Below are 22,158 nucleotides of genomic sequence, written 5' to 3'. Positions count from 1 at the left end.
TTGTGATTCCCATATTCCCTTTTCCATATATTTAAAGTTTTCGTCTTCGACATCCTTCAGTGTATTTTTGTTTTTAAACGAAAATAAAATGTTGAGTTTCAAAGCCTTTCCACATTTGCGTTTAAATGTATCATACACAGAAATAGATAGAATTCGCTATCAAATCTTACTTTTATTCCCAATCCTTGCAACGCTAAATTTTGAGCAATCTTTATCATTTTCCTCTACTGTTTTACCTGTGTTGATTTTCGCACATATCCCCATTTATCTAAAGGATTATTTCTTCAATAGTTTGAAATTAAACTACTTTTATTCAATTTTAAACTAATAACGTTTCTTGCTTACTTTCTTATATGCATGCGTCCAGTTTTCTTTTTGCAATAGTTTAGAAGTTAAGTGATGTTCATTTTTAAAATAGTGATCTCTCTTAGTTCCAACTTTATTGGTACGTGACCATTGTTTCCAGAACTTTGTAAATTTGGATAAGCATCATTTCTATAACATATGCATTTAATATTTATGTGCATGAAAAAAAAATCGCTTGACAAAAATGAACTGCAGTATGTTTCGATTTGTTTGTATGTTATATGTCACAACACCACGGATTCCATCTAGCAACAGCTCATTTTAAGAATAAACAGAGGATTATTTTTCTTCTTTGTATTATCTTCACCATATTTGCGATTAATCAGTTTTCCTCGAAAGCAAATCATCCTTCAAACTCTCATTAAAAGTCATTTAATAACAAAATACTGATAATAATAACATTCTGTCCGACAAACAGCAGTACGAAATAATAACACGTTGTAAGACAAGAAGCGCGAACTTTTCCTATCGAGAATGCTGCCAAAAGTAACAAATCTGCCATAGCGTAACAAAGCTGTCCATCAACATAGTTGTGTATGCAACAGCACTTTAATTAACTGAATATCATGGCTAGTTCGACATAAAATACATGACTTATAAGGAGTCATACTAAAGATGCAAAATATAACAAATCTCACAAAAGTTCTTTTTCAAGTGTTAATGGTATATACTGCGGAGTGCTCAATGCCCCTAGAAATGCATGCTTTTCTTTGGTGCTAGTGGTATATACTATGGAGTGCTCAATGCCCCTAGAAATGCATGTTTTTTTTTTGTGTTAGTGGTATATACTATGGAATGCTCAATGCCCCTAGAAATGCATGCTTTTCTTTTGTGCTAGTGGTATATACTATGGAGTGCTCAATGCCCCTAGAAATGCATGCTTTTCTTTTGTGCTAGTGGTATATACTATGGAGTGCTCAATGCCCCTAGAAATGCATGCTTTTCTTTTGTGCTAGTGGTATATACTATGGAATGTTCAATGCCCCTAGAAATGCATGCTTTTCTTTTGTGCTAGTGGTATATACTATGGAGTGCTCAATGCCCCTAGAAATACATTCTTTTCTTTTGTGCTAGTGGTATATACTATGGAGTGCTCAATGCCCCTAGAAATGCATGCTTTTCCTTTGTGCTAGTGGTATATACTATGGAGTGCTCAATGCCCCTAGAAATACATTCTTTTCTTTTGTGCTAGTGGTATATACTATGGAGTGCTCAATGCCCCTAGAAATGCATGCTTTTCTTTTGTGCTAGTGGTATATACTATGGAATGTTCAATGCCCCTAGAAATGCATGCTTTTCTTTTGTGCTAGTGGTATATACTATGGAGTGCTCAATGCCCCTAGAAATACATTCTTTTCTTTTGTGCTAGTGGTATATACTATGGAGTGCTCAATGCCCCTAGAAATGCATGCTTTTCTTTTGTGCTAGTGGTATATACTATGGAGTGCTCAATGCCCCTAGAAATGCATGCTTTTCTTTTGTGCTAGTGGTATATACTATGGAATGTTCAATGCCCCTAGAAATGCATGCTTTTCTTTTGTGCTAGTGGTATATACTATGGAGTGCTCAATGCCCCTAGAAATACATTCTTTTCTTTTGTGCTAGTGGTATATACTATGGAGTGCTCAATGCCCGTAGAAATGCATGCTTATCTTTTGCTCTTCGACATCACTGACACGATTCTGATAAACTATATTAAGAAATAAGGCGAAGAGGTTGATTCTGCATTCAAGAAGACGATGAAATGATTGATTATAAAACGAGATTCCTGTGTCGGGGAGGGGTGGTTAAAGGCATTTGTAGGATGTCATTAGTGGCAACCAATTAACATACTTATCATTTATTTCTTTTAAAATCAGATGCATTATGACTACGGTCGCCGTTTTCTTGCATTCCCGAACGTAAAAAAAATAGATGCAAACATTACAAATGAACATTGTCCTGACCACAGCCCTGTTGCAGTTCTGATAACATACTTACCAGGAGTCAATGTCTGTATGAATTTATGTATATTGTATGACCTATGAACAAATAATAAAAAAATGAATTAGATAAATTCCATTGTACAAAGTCACCACTTAGATGACAAGTAATACAAGGAACGATACTCCTAATAAAAGCCCTTTTGCGGCACTAAGAATAGTTGCTAAAGAGTGCACATTCCCTGTGGATGCGCTAGCTTCCGACTTTATGTTGCCTGATGATGCGTTCGCTACCGTCTTTTGAGGCTGAGAGCCCTCAGCACCCGTATTCACTTGTTGGTCATTATCAACCCCATGGACCTCAGAAAGGATCCCGTGCTCCCAAAGCATTTCCCAAATCTCCTCCCCAATCCCTTTTCCAGTGGCCAAAATATTGTCAAGGTCGACGATAGTGGTGGTGACATAGCGCGTTATGGAAGGACCAACGCGTGCAGTAAGGAAAGCCGTCTTATAGGAATTTGACTTTGGTATCCGATTCTTGTCATCGTATTGGATCTGAAAATATGAAAAGGATAATAAAAGTACACGCATAAACCAAGGAAAAAGGTATCATGTTGATAAAATGAGTCGAAATTTTTGCATAATAAACCTTAAAGGATATAATTTCAGTAAAGCATGAACTTGTTTGGAGAAAAAGATTGAATGAACCACGAGGATGCATTGGAATTACGGCTTTGCTCAAAAAGGGGTCATGGTGTCATGATATAGTATTTACACCTATACAGTATAAATAGATATGAAATGTTGATGAAACGTCCTAGAGGTGATATGTTGTGATAAGTAAGATCATTAAATTATTATTGCTTATATCCTATTTATCGTATAACGCTCTCCTTTATTAGTGTAATGACGGCATATAACACATATCATTCGCCACACTGTGTCGTAACATTTAGAAACGTCAGATAGTAATTCATGTAGCTATTATAGATTACTGTATTCTTATGGCAAAATATGAACGAATCTTTTGGGATCAATACTGCACGACCTATTGGAGAAATAATGCGAAAACACGAGCTAATACAGTCCCATGCAAATACATTAAACGTTTTATTATATTCTCTATTTCTTATTCTTCCTAAGGATTAATTATGCAAAAAAAAACCTTAAAGAAACAAAGTTATTGAATGTATGCTGCATTCCAAAATAAATACAAAACCGAAGATTCATTAACACAAAACAACAATATTAATGCGCGTATAGCACCGCCCAGAGACCTTTGAACTTAGTTTGCGCGCTCTACATCAATTTCAAACAGAACTATCGTCTTGGTCTGCTTAAAATTAAATTTTAGAGTTATAGTGTCAATGATTTCACTTTTCAACAGCTTTTCCAGCTGTCTGGAATAAATGGATTTTTTTGGAGGGGTGGCCTTTGGTTTATCGATTATTCACATTCCTGCTGATTATGGACTGGATTTATTAGCTGTGACAATTCTACGCAAAATTATATGTCTGTGATTTGAGCAGGGAGGATCATGTCTTGACATGAAAATATGAACTCTTCCAAATGAAATTATCAATAATACGCTATGCAACATAACGACCATTTACTCTGAGTGCAGTAAGAAGAATGTTATAGCAGTTGGAAACGAAGCCCATGTAATTCTCTTTTGCAGAACTAAGAAAGTACATAACGAGGAAGTTCAGGATGAAAAACGTAAGTATATTTAATTGCCATTCTTATTACCAGATAAAGAAGTCATGTTTATACCTTGTCACTTGTATGATCTTTGTAGGGACCCCGTCTGTTTTGTGACCTGTATGGCGCTTATCGCTAGACTATTTCCGTAACATTGTATCAAACAAATTAACGGGGAAAATTGCAAAACAGCTGGTGTGTGGCAGTCCAGTCAGCAAGCTGAAATAATAGTTCTTCGTTGTCTTGTCTTTCTGGCTCTGAGGACTTTACTTTTCGACCATAACCTTCAGTTACATTTGTTACTCGAATTTAGTACTTTCACGTAGAAAATGGCTCGTCTCTGATTGACAAGCGTTAGGGTTTGGCCTCAGTCTGCTATTCTATACTATTTTCATATACCCCAAAGATCACTGGTAATAGTCTGAACCATTCCATTTACGACAGTTTAAGAATATTTCTCCTAAATAACTCTTTAAATGATTAGAATGGTATTTTCAATACTGCATCTCTCACGTTCCTAGTGGACATTGAAATATCACATTCAATAGTTCTCTTCTTTTTTAGTTACATTTAAGACTCAATAAAAGCGTTCAAATCGTTCACTTTGTCATCTCTACTTTCAAATGGACGAAACAGCTGAAATAGCTTCTTATTTCATCCATTAACAAATCGAATAAAATAAAACCTACAAAGTCTATTACATGAGTGTGTATGTTTTGTTTACAAAGTAGTTCCTAATACATATATAGTATGTTTAGATTCCCGTGTCGTGCATTATGAAGGTGTCCAGTATCGCAAAATATGGAACGATTCTAATAATGTAACGTTAACGGAGACAAAAACGAGTAATTAATAACGCGAATTCCCTAACATGTTATGGATTGATAAGTTCGTGTTCATTTGACATGCCATTTCTGAAAATCGTTTGAAAAAATACAAGGTCAAATAAAAAGAAAGGAAATCATATTGGACAGCAAATAGATTAAAACAGATCAAGTATAATTACGTTACACGAATGTAACAATGGTTTATCAATTATAATTAAGTTACACGAATGTAATAATGGTATATCAATTATAATTAAGTTACACGAATGTAACAATGGTATATCAATTATAATTAAGTTACACGAATGTAATAATGGAATATCAATTATAATTAAGTTACACGAATGTAACAATGGCATATCAATTATAATTAAGTTACACGAATGTAACAATGGTATATCAATTATAATTAAGTTACACGAATGTAACAATGGTATATCAATTATAATTAAGTTATACGAATGTAACAATGGTATATAAATTATAATTAAGTTATACGAATGTAACAATGGTATATCAATTATAATTAAGTTACACGAATGAAACAATAATGAATAAGGTTATACAGCACTGCTCTTTCGTTGGTTGTGGTGTTGGTGCATTCAGTGGTGTCTCGTAAGAAAGAGAGTCAGAAACAAAAATGAAGCATTTTAAATGTCATGGTGCTAACATTTTCTTCAAGTATTCGCTGTCTTATATCTATAGAAATAAGTCTTAAACGTGTCCTTTCAAAGATATGGAGCTGTTAGAGGGAAAATAATTGGTAAAGACTATATCGTTCGAATGGATGTCAATTACTTGACTGTGTCACCATATTCCTATTACATCAGGCATTGACAGTTCTTGTAATAACAACCATGTTCACAGCAATGGCGAGGATACGAACAAGAAAATAATGTAGAAGAATATTAATAAGGATGAAGAAACTAAGAATATTATGCTTAAAAATGATAGTGGTATCTGCTCTCTTGTTTCAGATAGAGATGATAAAACAACGAAGAGCGGTTGGGGGTGTTTTCAATCCTCTAGAACCTTATATATCGTACTGGTGCGACCTAAATGAATGTAAGACTACATCAAAGCGTACATCATCGCCACTTTGAAACATCCAGTTTTGTACTTGAATACTCTATGCATAGCATAATTTTTACAGCGTCAACACTATCCCCCACGTACCTTTAAAACTACATCGTTTTTCATGATGTAGGCTTGATAAGCTCCGAGATAGTTGACAATGGTTTCATCGAGGATCTCAATCTCTTTCCTGGCCTTATCTAATCCGTCTCCACATACTGGAAGTACAGCAGACAAAATATTAAATTAGAAGATAGACCTAAAGTTTAAGTGATGTATGTAAAAGTTGAAGGAAGAAGATCAAACGTTGAGCATGCAAGGATATAAATAAAATATGGCTAAGATGATATGTTTCCTTTACATACCTAAATTTTACATATACGCCTGAGATCTGGTATAGGATTGGATGCCGACATAAATAGCATCTAGTGAGTCGTCGTAAATTACGGAACAGTGAGTGTCTGTTGGTGCCTTGTGGTCCTTTTGCATTAGGTATGTTCACTGTACGGTACAAAATTATACTGACTGAGTGCAACGTTTTTCCTAAGAAATTGCGTCTCTCAAGGAGAATCAACCATCTATCTTTAGGCATATAAATCTTTACATAACTGAAGCATTTATAGCCATTAATCCAGATGAACATCGAGCATATGCCCAAATTAACAAAGATTTATTAAATGGCAGAAGTACACTAAACCTATACATGGGAGGACTCAGAAATTCCTTAGTTCCGCACGCATGACTGCAATATCATAAACTATAAATGCATCTTAACAAATATGTATAATTACATATTCATGTCGAAGCATTTTGTCAGAACAGAAATTCAAAATCTAAAGAATTGTAAATATTACCGTCGTATCTCAGCCTCTGCTCTTGTCCGCATATAGGGCAATGGTGCTGATACAGATTGCAGAACTTGGAAATATCTACTTTTAAGTCTTCACAAGAGGGTTCAGCCTGCCTTGACAATCTGCCGTTCATCTGCTGCATCTGGGACCCTTGACGCGGAAATGGCTGCATGTCTGATCCCTGGATAACACTTCCAGGAATTATTCCGTCTGGCACTAAGTTGGTTCCCTGACTTCGACCTGATCCACTCTGGGTGCTTATCTGATCCGACTGTTGTTTTGGAGCATTAATTTGTGACTTGGACGATGAAACAGAATTAAGATTACCTTGTTGTTGTCCTGAGTTTGTTCTCAATTGGGAGTCATCGCTAGAAAACGTGGGTGACAGAGGGATTCCCTGAATCATGTTTCCTTGATTTCCGACCAAAGGAAACTGTATGCCTTGACCTAAAACATTATTTTGTGCCAGTTCATCCACAAGAGTTAGTCTCTGGATCATATTAGGCTGACCTCCAACTTGTTGAAACTGTCCCCCACGTACAAACTGAGAACCTTGAGGAGTTTGTATAATCTGGTTGCCCTGACCGGTTTGGCCTATAGTCATTGAATTCATCTGACCTCCTTGTAGTGTGAAATCTACGCCAGGGTTATTGTTTCCTTGAGTCATCTGCTGGTTAGGCGGAAGTACCTGAACGATTGTAGGTTGGCGACCTGCCTGAACCAACTGAGGTCCCTGAAGCTGCCCATTCACTGCATTCATGTTTAAATTTGTTCCTTGATTCCCAAGATTTCCCTGATTTGGGGAACGTTGGTTCGCTACAGAGACAATTGGCCCATCACTTTCAGGAAAGTCATCTCTACCTATGTAATTGTAGAAAGGTTACTGGATAAAGCAATACATTAATGTTAACTTTACATGAAGTAATAGATGACAATAAAGAGATCCGAGGGAGAGAATACCAAATTAGAGATCCACAAATAACGCCGCACTAGAAAATGAAATAATATGTAAAGAATTAATGTAGATATATCTTAGTAATATTAACGAAAACAACTCGCTTTGAATATCTCGGCCAAAGATCATAAATTAGAATTTACCAAAACTGACAGGGGCTAAAATCGTTTAGCTAATTTAACTTTCGCAGCATTTTATAATAGAACTTCTTTTTGAATATAACAACGACCATTTTCATCCACTGTCTCTTTCTGACTGAAGCTTAAAAACTGATCGCATGGATATATTTATCATTTTATTGCAAAGACAACTAGTTTCCTCTTTTGACTACCTAATATAATGTTACTTGAATTATTATATTCCTTTGCAAAATAGATGCGAAGGAGGAAGCAATTACCATAAACCGCCTGAAATCTGCCTAGGGCTTGCTGGAAGACCCCATTGAGGCTTTGTTGAAACTGGCTCATTTGTTCATCAACCTGGTTGATAATAGTTGGCATATTTTCTAGCAGATGCTGGGTATTAGTTTGGATCCTCACCACGAACGGCCTGGCGTCTCGCAACTTTGATGCCAACTGTTCAGCAAGATTAACGGTCTTTTTTCTGTTCGCTTCCACAACTTTGGTAACCGCGCCTCCGATTTCAGGAATGCGGTCCGGCAATTTTTTAACTTCCTCCGTCGCCATTTGAATATTTTTTGCAATACTTTCGGTATCAAGAAATTTCTTCTCCCCTTTGTTCAAGCTTTCTACTAAAGTTTGTAGGCTTTTCTGCATACCACTGCTTTCCGTGAGCGTTTTGCCTTGTTTCATAAGGTCATCCGGGACAGTTTTAAGAACTACCTTAGGCGCACTCTCTGCGAACTCTCTCATACTGTTCTCCACGTGAAGTGGGGCTTTCATTAAATGGACCCCAGGAATGAGGCTGGGTCGATCTACTACAGCATCGGTGAGTGTGGATGATGGTATCTTGCATTCATTGAGTCTGAAATCAAACAAAACAGTTGAAAGCAAAGTGCCTGAGATCTGCAATTTGTATCCTCAACACCAATTAAATGTTCATTTCGCTACAAAGTTTAACAAACTATGTGAATTACTCTCAACCCGATGCAGGCCTACCTTCAGGTAGAGCAAATACAACACAAACTACAAAACCCCCATTTGAGTGGCCTCCAAAACAGATGAAGTACTCATTCTCTACTTCACCTTATTTCGCGAATCAAGTGAGCAAATTCATATTTGTATAATGGTTTAGCTTTCAACAACTTATTTGTAATTGTAATGTTCACTACATACAAATACTCAAAGTAATAAAAGCAAAATTTAATATTTATGCATAATATTGTCGACATCGTAGAACACTTTCATTCAACAATGTATAAGGCATGCTTGATATTCCACATTCGATGTCTCTGGATTAAATTTATATGTTCGAATATCAGCAAATAAGATTGTCAAATGATATTGGCAATTCGAATGTACATTCTGAGACAATCGATCATTCATATCATCTGCTCTGACCATTCGACAAAACTAACCTAGATGCACACATTTTTCGGACACAGGACTTGCACTGCTTTTCTAAAAGGGTGACATTCTCCACGCATTCTTTGGTGTACTCCGCTAGCAAAGTACGTATGATCTCGGTCCGGGTAAGTTCATTCGATAACAACTCCACCAAACGGCATTTCACAGCAACATTGATCACTGACAAAGACATAAGAAAGCATTATCTAACCACATTTGGGTGGCCCCAACATCCATATAATGGCGTACAATCATTTTTTTTTTAAAAAAATCCAAAGTAGCTTGCATTCTTTAAAAAAATTGATGATACGCGTTCACATCAAAACAATAAACGACTTAGGGCACAAAGACAGGAAAATAACGCAAGTTTTCTATTTTATAGATTGATGGGTGCGTTAGAAGAAATATTTATCCGGATGTTCATCATCAACACGGATAATATTTAGGACGTATAAACGTACCGCACCACCTTTCACCAAGTGCATGGAAATAGATTCAAAATTAGTAATTATCACAACATTAATTAGGATGAAATTATCTTATTCCATCATGCTGTGAATGTGCATTGAGCAGAAGCTTTCCACAAAACAACTTTGATATGGGGGATCTTTAAATTGCAAGTTATGGTAGTGTCGAGGCGAACAAAGATATTAATCAAGTGTGGATACCTACCACATGTCTAGTGAAACATGTGTCTTAGATGCATTCATTTCATGACCAAATGACTGAGAAATTTAATCACAACTTTTTCCTGAGCGCTTATAATGCCAATACTATGGAATAATACACTGAAATGATCATTATTTCCGATTGCATTGGTGCGTTTTTGCGCAAATTAAAAAGTAAGAATAATATAGATAAATTTTCCCGGGGCTACTTAATTTGAGAAAGTAACGTTGTGGACAAATTTTTGCTGCTCTGGCCCTGTCCTAATTATTTGATAATAGGTTAATAATATGTCTGAGTATCTCATATGTTTTCTCTAGCAAAACAAACTCTCTCTCTCTCTCTCTCTCTCTCTCTCTCTCTCTGATAGATGCATACAATTCATGTACAGTCTTATTTATACTTACAAATGACTTTCTCTTCACCGAACGTTTTAAGGGTCTCGTTATTATTGGAGACAGCTTGAGCACGAGTCGTGATAGCACAGATGCAAAGTATGGTAATAGCCAACAATACGATATGAATTTCTCTTGTCATTTTAATTCTGAAAACAATCAAGAAAATATATTAGCATAAACGACGAGACTTGAGCGCCTTGGACATGTTTCAATTATTTCCCTCCAGCTACCAGCACAAGCTGATTTCTGCTACGTTCTTGCAAAAATATCCTTTGTTACTTTCAACTCAATTTCCGGCAATTTACAAAATGTAAAGGAAAATATCCGTGTTCAGCCTTAAGCCAGCATAATTAGCAATGTTAACGCCAAGTCATCATCTCCTGTCGTTTAACGTTAACGCCAAAAATTCTTAAATTGCAACTCACGACGAGACTAACCCCTTGATTAACGGTTTGTACGAGCAGTGACTTTGGAGCTCGAAGTATTTTTATGAAACCCTTGAAAACGAACTTTTGTTCCCTAACTTCGCTTACTTATTTGGCTAAAAGTGAAAATTCAGTCTCAAACTCAAGCTCGACCGCTCCCATGGCCTAGTGGTTAGAGCGTCGGCCTCGGATGTGAAAGGCCACATGTTGGATCCCCGACCTGGTCATAACAAAGACTGATAAAAATGGTACTAACAGCTGCCTCGCTTGGCATTAAGAGGTTAGTGTTAGGAATGGTTTCCCTGGTGTCAGTATAATGTGACTGGATGGTACATGATGATAAATGTCTGCGGCATGATGACCCCGTGCTAGAAATCACTATAACCTGCCACACTGCAGAAATCGTAGTGATGTGACTGAAATAATATTAAAGCTACGTTAAAAATCACACACACACACACACACACAGGCTCACATAACTGTATTATCTCCACGCAGCAATCTGAAATTATAAAAGTTTTAGTACCACATTTATTTCATACTTCCCATCAAATACTTGCAAAGTTAAATAGTATTTCATTTTATTATATGATTTAATGCTAAATACAGAAACTTGTCGGCGAAATAATTTGCATCTATTTTTATTCCTATATTTTCACATGTCAAAGATATAAAACTTCTCCTTATGCCATGCGACCCTTTATTGTGTGTGCCTACAGAAGTTATACTTTAGGGAACAAGAAACGTAGACTTTGTGAGCTACAACAAATAAATATAAACTGATTTACGTTTTAGATACGGAAATCAATTATTGCTGGAGAAAGTTTACTTGACGCCGTTTGAGTCTCTGTGAAGTTATTCCCCCTTACTTCCTTGACAACAATGATACGCTCGGTGTAATGCATTGCTGGATTTGACTTGCTTCGTGGTCAGGTATGATCAAATAGTTTACAAAATGTCAAATGTTTTTAATGCGACAGATTAGATCATCCCAATCCTACCGCTCCTTAAGTCGCTGATATTTCTATATCAGCCAACGAAAGTGAGCCCAATTGAGGAAGGGAGTGGGTGTGTGTTGTGCTAAAGAGCGCGTTTCGTCTTCTCAGCTTCGATTCAGAACCAAGTTTGGTATGTAAAAACAAGGACAATTATATTTTCCTGCTCAAATACCGGATATATTTTATAGTGTGGTACCAGTCAATACAAATATCAAGGTTTTGGGGTTTTTATTCTTTTTACCACACGTTGAAATATAACTTCCTTCTCCCTGATTTAGCATGTAAATTATTAACAGACATCCTTATTTTTGAAAGGGCTTTTAGAAATAGTAATACTCTTACTATATCCTAATTTCATTATAGACAATGTGTAATGACGATCTTCTGTAAAATCTTGAAATTAAACAATTCTCCAGTTATTAATTGCTAATTTTGGATAATCTGGTGAGATAGCCGTTTTTCGACCAAGGATAAGTTAGACCACGAGATTGCTGTGAACATCGGTCCAAGCAATTAGCGATTATTGAATGCCAGTCAAAGCCAAATACGTGCCGATACCCAATGTTTTCGCCTGAAAAGGAGGCAGGCCTTGCGGTACAATAGGTCAACGGTAAGCTTGAAGGACTTACTCGTCTAATGTCCATCGCCGAGGTAGCTAGCATTATATGAGATACACAAATTTAAGTGAACATAACTTCGTCATCTTGCTGTCTACCAAGGATCTCTGGAGAGAATCATGGCGGACGCGCTTGAAAAGCATAATGGGACGGTCAGCATCGGAGGCAGAACAATCACCAACTTATGTTTTGCCGACGACATTGATGGACTAGCAGGAAATGAGGAAGAATTAGCTAGCTTAGTAGAGAGCCTCGACAAAACTTCTCTAGCCTACGGCATGGACATCTGTACAGAGAAGACCAGAATGATGACCAACAACACCAAGGGCATCAGCACTGACATCAGGGTCAAAGATACGAAGCTAGAAACAGTCCACACCTTCAAGTATTTGGGGGCAACTGTAACAGATGAAGGATCGAAGCCTGAAGTAATCTCCATGATTGTACAGACAACAGCAGCGCTTACAAAACTGAAGCCCATCTGGAACGACATGAACATCGTACTCAGTTCAAAGGTCAGACTGGTGCACTTACTGATGATCTCCAACTGCAGTGGTATGGCCATGTCTCATGATCATCAGGACTTGCCAAGACAATCCTTCAAGACACTGTACAAGGAAGAAGAAAGAGAGGTAGGCAAGGAAAGAGGTGGGAAGATAACATTCTTGAGTGGACAGCTTGATATTGAGTGACTCAATGAGAAAGGCCGGCAATCTAGAGGAATGCAGGAAGCTGGTTGTTTGGTCTTGTGCGGTGACCCAACGGTCTTCCAGACTACGGGAGTAATGATGATAATGATGAACTTCGTCATGTTTCGACCAGTTATCCTGACATTTTCAGGATATTCTAAGCGGTCATACTAGTTTTTACTGATGTTATTACCAGATAAAACAAATGTAATTTTATGAAATGTTGTATGCAGAACGAATGTCCATGGTTATCTGTAACCTGACTATATGCTATATATACACATACTTTCAAATTATATGTTTTATGGCCTAAATATGTAACTGTTATAATACTGAATTCTAAACTGCCATTCTTTGTCCAATTCAAACTGTATTCAAGTTTATTAAGATTGCATAATATCGGGAGCTCCAGGCGAAACGTATTAATACACATATTCGTCTGATTGCTATTGCGATGTTTTCGACATAAATAGCTTGCATCACATGGTTCCTAATATGTGTTTGCAAGACTTGGACTCTCTTCATCATTTTCCGCTTAAACGTATTTACTGTCGCTTGCTACAAATACCTGACTTAAAACATATCGCCCTAAGGGACCTCTTTAGCGTGAAATTAATAAAACGTTCGTAAACAAATGTTGGCAAATGCTAGCGCTCATCTGATATCAATACATGATGTCAAATTTAGTGGTGGGGAGGATGTGAATGATGATGATATCGATAATGCTGACTGGTTAAGTGTACCGATGTAAATGATGATATCGATAATGTTGACTGGTTAAGTGTACCGCTATCAAAAATGAAAATGATGATGCCCTTGTAAATGTTGACCAGATAGGCTGAATATTAAGGCAAATAAAAAGGAGAGCGATCTTGGTGACCATGGTTTATGGACGATAACGAAAATGGTTATAATAAATAAAACAATACATTTAACAACATGAGAAATTAATTATGAAATACATTGTCAATTACAAGTAAGAGGAAGAATCGTGTCTTTCGTCCACTTACATATATATTTATGACTAAATTCATTGATTTATTTGAGAAATCACTTCCGATAACAAAACGGAAAACGGTTTCACACAATATCCCGTTAGGTCATCGATGTTGTCTTTGATGAAGCCATCTCAAAACTTTGGCGTAATACGTGCGCAGCAACACGTCTTGACATAAAACAAACAAAGTCTAACGCACAAGGCACGTTAATGCTATTTAAGTTATAACATAGAACATTTTATAGAGGTGGACTACAGGCTAGTATTAAATTTGTGGTCAATTCATGTGAAATTTATCAAACTCATTTCATCATTTCCAAGATCTTATATCAAAATGTAATCTTTTAAGCTCTTTCTGTAGTATATTTTCGCTTTGATATATTTAGCACCTAAAAGCCAATGCACTGCACAATGAATCATTCCTGAACTACTCCGAAAATGCTATTTCATACTTTTCCACTCCCCTACTAAAGCAAAAAGGGAGGACGATGTAACCGGGGCAGATTCTATGATGGTAATTCTAATCTGATTGTATCATATGACGAACAAAAGAACTTGACCTTTTAAAGCATTTTTTTAAATGTAAGAAACTGGTACTGTTTTTTTTAGAAACTTAATTTGTTTTAAAAATTTTCCTTCCGTTTGTATAGTACGTTCGGTCTAGCACGTATAGTGTGAGAATTATAACCATTCTATACCAATCTTTCGGCCGTTATCGCGTCACATCTGCAAGAGTTAACGAATAAAAATATACCTTTTACTTATATGTATGAGAGTCTTTAATTTACGTACTCTGCAGAAGTTTTCGCATTTAATATAAAAGTATAATTCGCAAGATAAAACTGTGTCGTTCTTGCATTTATCGAGTTTGAAAGCATCCCCATTTCTAAGTATTTGCCATTTATCTCGAAAACGTTTAGTCTTTGATTTTACTCAACTTAAAATTTTCTGCCTTTGAAAATGCTTGTTTTTTTTTTTTCGTTTTCTAGAACGCTAAAAGCAAATTTTTCCAGATTGAAAATATTTTCATGGAATTTTTTGTCATGTTTCAAACTTACCTTTATAATCATTACCCAATCGAATTTAACTGTTCATAAAAGTAGCGCTTAAAAATTCCAAGAAACACAAATTTTGTATATAGTCCTCTTGCACTAAGTCTTTGAATAAATGCGTATGAGTATCACAACTGTCAACACTTTATGTTGCTTTAAATCTCACGTTCCGAAATGCAAGCTTATATATGGTCATTTCCTGTAAACATGCCTATATAGAGGAGGTACCAAATTTAAAGCAGGGGAAAATCGAAAACTGAAGGAAAACAAAATATATTTAAAAACTGAGTTGTAGTTTCAACCATTATACTTCATGCGAAAACTCCGTCACTATGATATATAAATGAATAAATACTCCAAAATCCCTCAACTTGAACTAATAAATAGAAATATATAGTGAAAAATAACAACAAATATTAAAATTGTTCCTATGTGCCTCGGTAAGTTCCAAGTTTCGTGACATCATCATTCGGTGAGCTAAGGTATCCCTCGGGGGAAATGTAAACCGTTTATCCTACACCACTTCCGCCTTTGTCAAAGTTTATCAGCCAGTCTTGCCTTCCATTGGTAGATGCAAATATGACTTCCTTCAGTTTGAGGAATCCTCATATGCAAGTAAACTTCTTATTGGCGACACGCAAACATTTAAGGTGACACTATTCCTCGTTCATGTAAAAATCGTTAATGCTCTTCGAGAATGCATTGTAACACTTTAAAATACGCGCTCTTCGGCCTGATGTTGTGTCTTCGTCAAACTTCGGATAAAGTCGACAAAGAAAATATACAGATGTGATAGAATCTATTTCAATAGTCATGCACACTAATTAGTGCAAGGAAGATTTTTAAAAAAAAAAAACATCTGAAAAATTAGGTTTTTTAAAGCCAAATAATGGCACATGACTACGGTACAGGTTATGCAGTCGGTGGAATTACAGTTAGTTTCAGCTCTCAAAAGATTGATCCAGAATTGTTCTCTGTTTTCTTCTATCCTCTTTCAAACAGCAGATGTTCAATTCAGTGTCGATCACTCTCAAAAGATCTTATAGACAAATCTTGAGGGAGATTCTTCATTTTGGCTCTGCATTCGTATGCCGAAAACGTGCCCCTCCAATCTCCAAATCCCCTCCTATGTCGAAAATGTCCCTCCAATCTAAAACGTAAATTTCTGTCACTTTCACATACACTCTGATGTTTGCATTAAATATATAAATTTTTGCGCATCCTATGAAATATATCGCTTATTTTAAAAACTGCCACCTGTTTTCAAGCTTTTTTGTTAAGTCTGAATTAATTGGAGAATTAAACAACATAGAACCATTAAGGTTACAGTTTAAAAGAAAAAAAAATTCCATACTTGGCTGTTTGGATCTCACTAGAATGTCCCTTATGTTTTTATTACGTTTATGACCTGCTATTGCAAAATCACGAAAATTGTGTTTGTCTTTGATGAAGCGACTGAATATCTATGTAAATGATCAATGAACGGAATTAGTTCATGTTTTTTGTTTGTTTTGTTATTGTTCAGAGATCGATTGGGGTGGGGCTGTTAATATGTATCTTTCTTAACTACTCAGATTTAATTTAAATATGTTTCCCGATTTTATAACTCATGTATCGTGTTCTGCAAAACGAAATAAACAAGCATCGTAAAGGTTTTGTTCATTCTTGCGAATCCAGCGGAACATCCGTATCTAGGACTGAACAATGCCCGAACATATTCCTCATCTACAGTTCCAGCTGTATATCATCAATGCTCCTTTTAAGGATATTTGCTCTGAAATCGCACGTGTGTCACTGTCTGACGTTGAATAATACACATAATACTAATAATACTATCATACAGGTTAGATCATTTTTCATTCGTACTCTACGGAAATTCGAACCCAGGTCCGCGGGTAAACGGCACCCATCGCCTTGCCTGCAAACACCAGCCCATATTCCATCACGACTAAGTACACATCACCAAACTATCAGGCTACTTGATCGGTGTTATATGCACTCGTGTGCAGCAGACACGCTCGAATGACGACAGTCATTCAGGATTCCTATGAAAGAAATCAAGGTATATAGGATAATTATAGAAATTATTAATATACACCAGACAGAACGGAGAGTGTTATCCCTGGATTATATAAGAGAATGCTTGATAATAGTAGGCAGAATTAATATTTAATACAAATAAAGCTATCATACACGTTAGAGAATTTTTAATTTGTCCTCTATGGAGATTTGAACCCAAGTCCGTGGGTAAACCCATCGCCTTGCCTGTACTTCTTTATAATTCTCTCTCTCTCTCTCTCTCTCTCTCTCTCTCTCTCTCTATATATATATATATATATATATATATATATATATATATATATATATATATATATATATATATATATATATATATATATGGGCCCCGAGTGGCCGAGTGGTCTAAAGCGCTCTCCGTTACGGATCACTGCCATCTCACCTCTGTCTGCGTGGGTTCGAGTCTAGGATTCGGCCAATGTGGGTATGTGAGAAAGCTTGCCAGTAGCTTCTCGTGGGTCGGTTGTTCTTCCCGGGGTCTTCCCGGGTTCTTCCTCCACCATTAGTACTGGCCGCCATGCATAGCCTATCGTGTACTGAAAAATGGTGTTAAACCCAACAACAAACGAACGAACGATAGATAGATAGATAGATAGATAGATAGATAGATAGATAGATAGATAGATAGATAGATAACTGGCTTTCTCTATTTAAATGCATGCAAATGGGGAGAAAATAATACAAATGTGTACTGTTTATGCTACAGTCGTGTTCTTTATTTCGTATTTTACTGATACATTGAGTGCAGCGAACGTTTCGAAAGAAGAAACGAAATCACTCATACATACATATATGTTAAAAACGAAATCGTTCCACTTTGTATATTAGGTATATATTTGACGCACGCAGAGCAGAAATGGACCTAGGATGTGCGGGGCCCATGACAGCAAGCGATGAGTGGGGCCCCAAGGAACAAAAAATTACATTGCGGTGTTGATTTCTGTCAGCAGCCCGGGGCCCCTAAAAGTGTGGGGCCCAATGCGGTTGCCTCGTTCGCCTTGCCCTATAACCGGGCCTGATGCAGAGTTGGAATAGCGTGTCCATCGAAGTGAGGTCTCACTGGATAGTTTCGAATTTTGACACCACCACCACCCCCAGTTTGTAAGATAGTAGGCATGAACCTAATTATCACAAGCCTAGCATTTATAAATTGACACTTTAGCTAAATCTGTAATGTGGTTTAGATTTACTTTGAGTTAGGCTTGGAAATGGGTTGGCTTGTTGGTGACTGCCTGTCACAGTTGGACGACCATTGGAGATCAAATGCGTAACTTGGGCTGCAAATGAGCAGTCAACTTGACTTACGTATTTACGTGTGTCTGCTACAGAGGTAAATATCTAAAAATCTAGATGGTTGAGGGGTGATGAAAAGTATGCTGATTTGTAACAGTAGTGAACTTTATTCATGCTTAAGGTACATACTGATTTTTTTAGCTGCCTTGTCACAGGAAAATATTCAAAATAGTTATTTCCTGTCAAAAATTAATGAAAATTTATGGGGTTGTTGGCAGTGTTGGTTCAGTATAAAAAACGTCAATTGCATCAGGAATTAACCTGATTGGTGCAGTCGAAATCTCACATGTATGCTTTCTACAAAAATCATTAGTTTATTTTTATTTGTATCTTCAGTGTAAAATTATTCTCATTTTTCTGCAATAGGTCATTGTTGGATGAAAATTCACCAGAAAAACTGTCCAGTGAGACCTGAGAACAATTCCTGATTTCAAAGAATTCAACATACTGATTCAAACGCTGTTATGGCCTAGATCAAATGCGAATTGTCTCGTTTTGTTTAGCGGCCAGTGGCAAATCAGCAGGTTAACAATTTTTGCTGAGATTCTTTGGTTTAAGTCCTGCTTCATTACTGTTTGTTTATAATTATTTATTTAATGGAGGGAGTTAGTTTAAATTAAACAAAAGTGACTTGTTCTTGAATTACGTAGATAAATTGTTTTTCCCATTCCGTATTCCATTTGGCTAATGCGCAATCCTTATAAATGGAAGCCCGGTTCAAATCATAGGACCTAGATTTCTAAGCATGTCCTCTTTGAAGCCTTAGAATATTCCTTTCAGGAGGAGTACAGTTCAAAACATAAAAAGAATATCTACTCTGCATGATACTTTTACAATCCACCTTTCTTTTATTGTATGCTGTAAGTAAATTTTTTGATAAAGGTGCCTAATAATTCCCGTACCATGTTTACTTCTAAGTACACTATTTTGCATTGATTCTATATTACAATAAATCTGAAAACAATTAATCTGACGACAACCTGACACATTTTTGACGTTTTTGAGATATTGATGAGTTTAATCCACCCAGCCATTTTCCCCTTCAGCAGTGACCAAAGTTTTCGGCTGGGTGTTGTTTTGGAATGCAATTATGAGCGAAGGCTTTGAAACCAGTGACCAATAAAAGCAGTGATTCAAAGGCAATATCCATTTGATGCGTGCATGAAGTTAAGTAGCATGACGGAACTATACAGTCTAGCATTATATCTTTCGACATGTATTTGTAATTTCCTCTTATTTGAACCAAGTTTCACCTGAACTTGACCTTTCTTTGTCGCTTATAGTGATGGCACAGTGACGTTGATGTGAATGTTCGTGCTGACTCCACAGTTCAAATAAAATATCAATCAGTCACAATGTTTGGACTATTGACCACACCGTGCAAAATTTAATGGAAAGCTGAACCAATACTTTTAAATGTCCATGACCTTGTTTTTCGGGGGGGGGGGGGTGTTTACAGGGAGCAGACCCCTGTATTTATATGGTAATGCAGATCGCCTTTTGTAATCTTTGTACGACTGGAACTTGTAGTGGAAACAAAATTGAAAGAAACATAAACAAACACTTTATGATCAGACATCGTTGATCATACCTGAAAATTACAGAGTTTATAAATATATAAGGACAGGGCTACTGTATTCTACATTCGACTTACGAATGATCTCTCTGTAAGGTATTGGAATATTTTGTCTATATAGAAACTTTCACAGAAAACATGCTAGATTTCCAATCACCTTGACTTTAATTGAAAAATAAGTAGAAGGGTGGGGATGCATAGGTATGAAATATTGGTGCTAAGAAACCCAGAGCTCCAATTATGGATAACTATCATATAACTGTTTTGGACATATGATCGTTCTGAACAACTCTGAACACAGACTTTCAAATGACATTACTTGTTCATGTGTTCAGAAGGAGAGTAACGATGCGTAAATATGGAAACATATTGCTTACTGATTTTAATCCATATGCCTTACACTGTTTTACATCCATGGTGATAAACACACATGCAGACCACAATTGTAACAATTTTTGTCGACACAAACACCAGTGCTATCTACTAAGTCTATATGCTGACGCAAGCAAGACAACAAAATATTAAAGGCAATCGTTGTATTTTGGGGTTTTTTGTTGTTTTTTTTTTAAAGCACACACAAACCTAAATATTTTATTTTGAACAAAAACAATTAAAGTTTTAAATAGGAATACAGGTCATAATAAGCATTTTAACATTAAAACTGGAGATAATAAATGAACGTGTTTAAAAATGTTCAACAGCGGAGAGGTGCCGATCCAAAACTATGTTCCATCTTGACAGGTTCTCTTTCTGGGTGGAAAATGCCAGCTAAAGTGGAAGCGTTGCAAATGTTAGTACTAGATCAGAGCGACCTGGACGTCTAAACTTTCGGTGGAATACCCCAAAAGGCCCTTGTCAAATCGAACAGAAGATTTAATGTGAATTCATCATGTGAACTGGTGTAGATGAACTATCTCGTTCATACATGCAGACTTCGGTACTTTTCCCTTACGTAAGCAAGGCGGTAATGAAAAGCATAATGATAGTAGTCCGTCGACCAACGATTTAACTAGATCTTTTGTAACCCTTACTTTGGAGCATTTCAGTTATTTGTACAGGCCCTCGCTTTGTGAAGATACTTCGGAATCATACGAGAGTCAAACTGAACAAGACTAAATAGAGAAGGCAAGAAAACACAAGACTGAGTATCCTAGATATACCATTAACTGACCTAAATGTTGTTCACTAAGAATATTCTTACTTGTGTGGCAATATTTAGCTTACGATATGGACTTAGTATACATTTTAGGGAAACCCTCTTTGTTAATTGGTAAACAAACGAGATTTAAAACTGTACAACTCTGTCTGAGCATTCGTCCGCAATGCCGAAGATTTCTATTTACACAGCCAGTCCAAGAGGACGTAACTATGTTCCGCCCTAATAATGTACGTTTCTCTGTCTTATTGCAAGCACTCATGGATTCGTCTTCTCTCATACCACTCACCCAGTATCAGACCTAAAGTCTGTGACAATAAGCCTTCTGGAATCTCAGGAGGCACACAAGAAAATGATTGAATTTAAGATCTTCAAACATCCTCTACAGAATCGTATATACTTACAAGAAGCTTTGATTTGATTTAATATAGAAAACACAACAATTTAATATCAATAAAACTACAAAACTAATCATGAATACAAGACGTCTGGGGGCAGCAAACGCATTTTGAAATGCAAAAAGTATAAACTGATTGATACCACACGAAGAAACATATTCGATATCAGTTAGGAAAAAAACATCTTTCTCTTTTGTTTCCAGCAGTAATCAGTCTTCCATTATGCAGATGCGTTCATTGTTCGAAATAATCTATATAAACCGGAATAACTAGCCAGCTCTGATCCTGTTGTCGCTGACAGATCAAGACTTTCACGCTTATAATCATCCGAAAAAGGACAATGCTAGTTAGTTATTTATCTATGTGAAAAAAGTCTCGATGGAAAGAAGGACACGTTGTTTTAAGTATTTCGTTTAGTTCTGGTTCAGATGCTGCAACCTTTGAGCTCTTGCACGTGACAAAACAAAAACGACGAGAACTGAAGCAATAACGAATATTTCTAAACCAAAAAACATTTAGAAGAAGGCTGTGGTTGTTTGTTTTATGTTGGTGTGTTTGTTTCTTTCCTTTTTGTTTTTGTTTTACAAAGTACAAT

General features: G+C 36.5%; 1 protein-coding gene across 1 annotated transcript; it reads right to left on the bottom strand.

Moving 5' to 3' along the window:
- Positions 1-726: 726 nt before the first annotated feature.
- LOC149776359 (uncharacterized) lies at positions 727-12,891 on the bottom strand. The gene is made up of 6 exons (XM_089941295.1): positions 12,861-12,891; positions 9,234-9,402; positions 8,094-8,680; positions 6,745-7,602; positions 5,993-6,108; positions 727-2,843 (listed from the first exon to the last, which is right to left on the bottom strand). Exons 1-6 carry the CDS (start codon positions 12,889-12,891, stop codon positions 2,445-2,447), a joined length of 2,160 nt encoding a protein of 719 aa, XP_089797421.1. The 3' UTR covers positions 727-2,444.
- Between the last annotated feature and the right edge of the window lie 9,267 nt (positions 12,892-22,158).

Source organism: Sinohyriopsis cumingii, chromosome 18, assembly GCF_028554795.1.
Source record: "Sinohyriopsis cumingii isolate HCF-2022 chromosome 18, ASM2855479v2, whole genome shotgun sequence".
Classification (NCBI taxonomy): Eukaryota; Metazoa; Mollusca; class Bivalvia; order Unionida; family Unionidae; genus Sinohyriopsis; species Sinohyriopsis cumingii.
The sequence above is the reverse complement of the archived record's forward strand: the minus strand, read 5'-3'. Positions and strand labels throughout refer to the sequence as shown.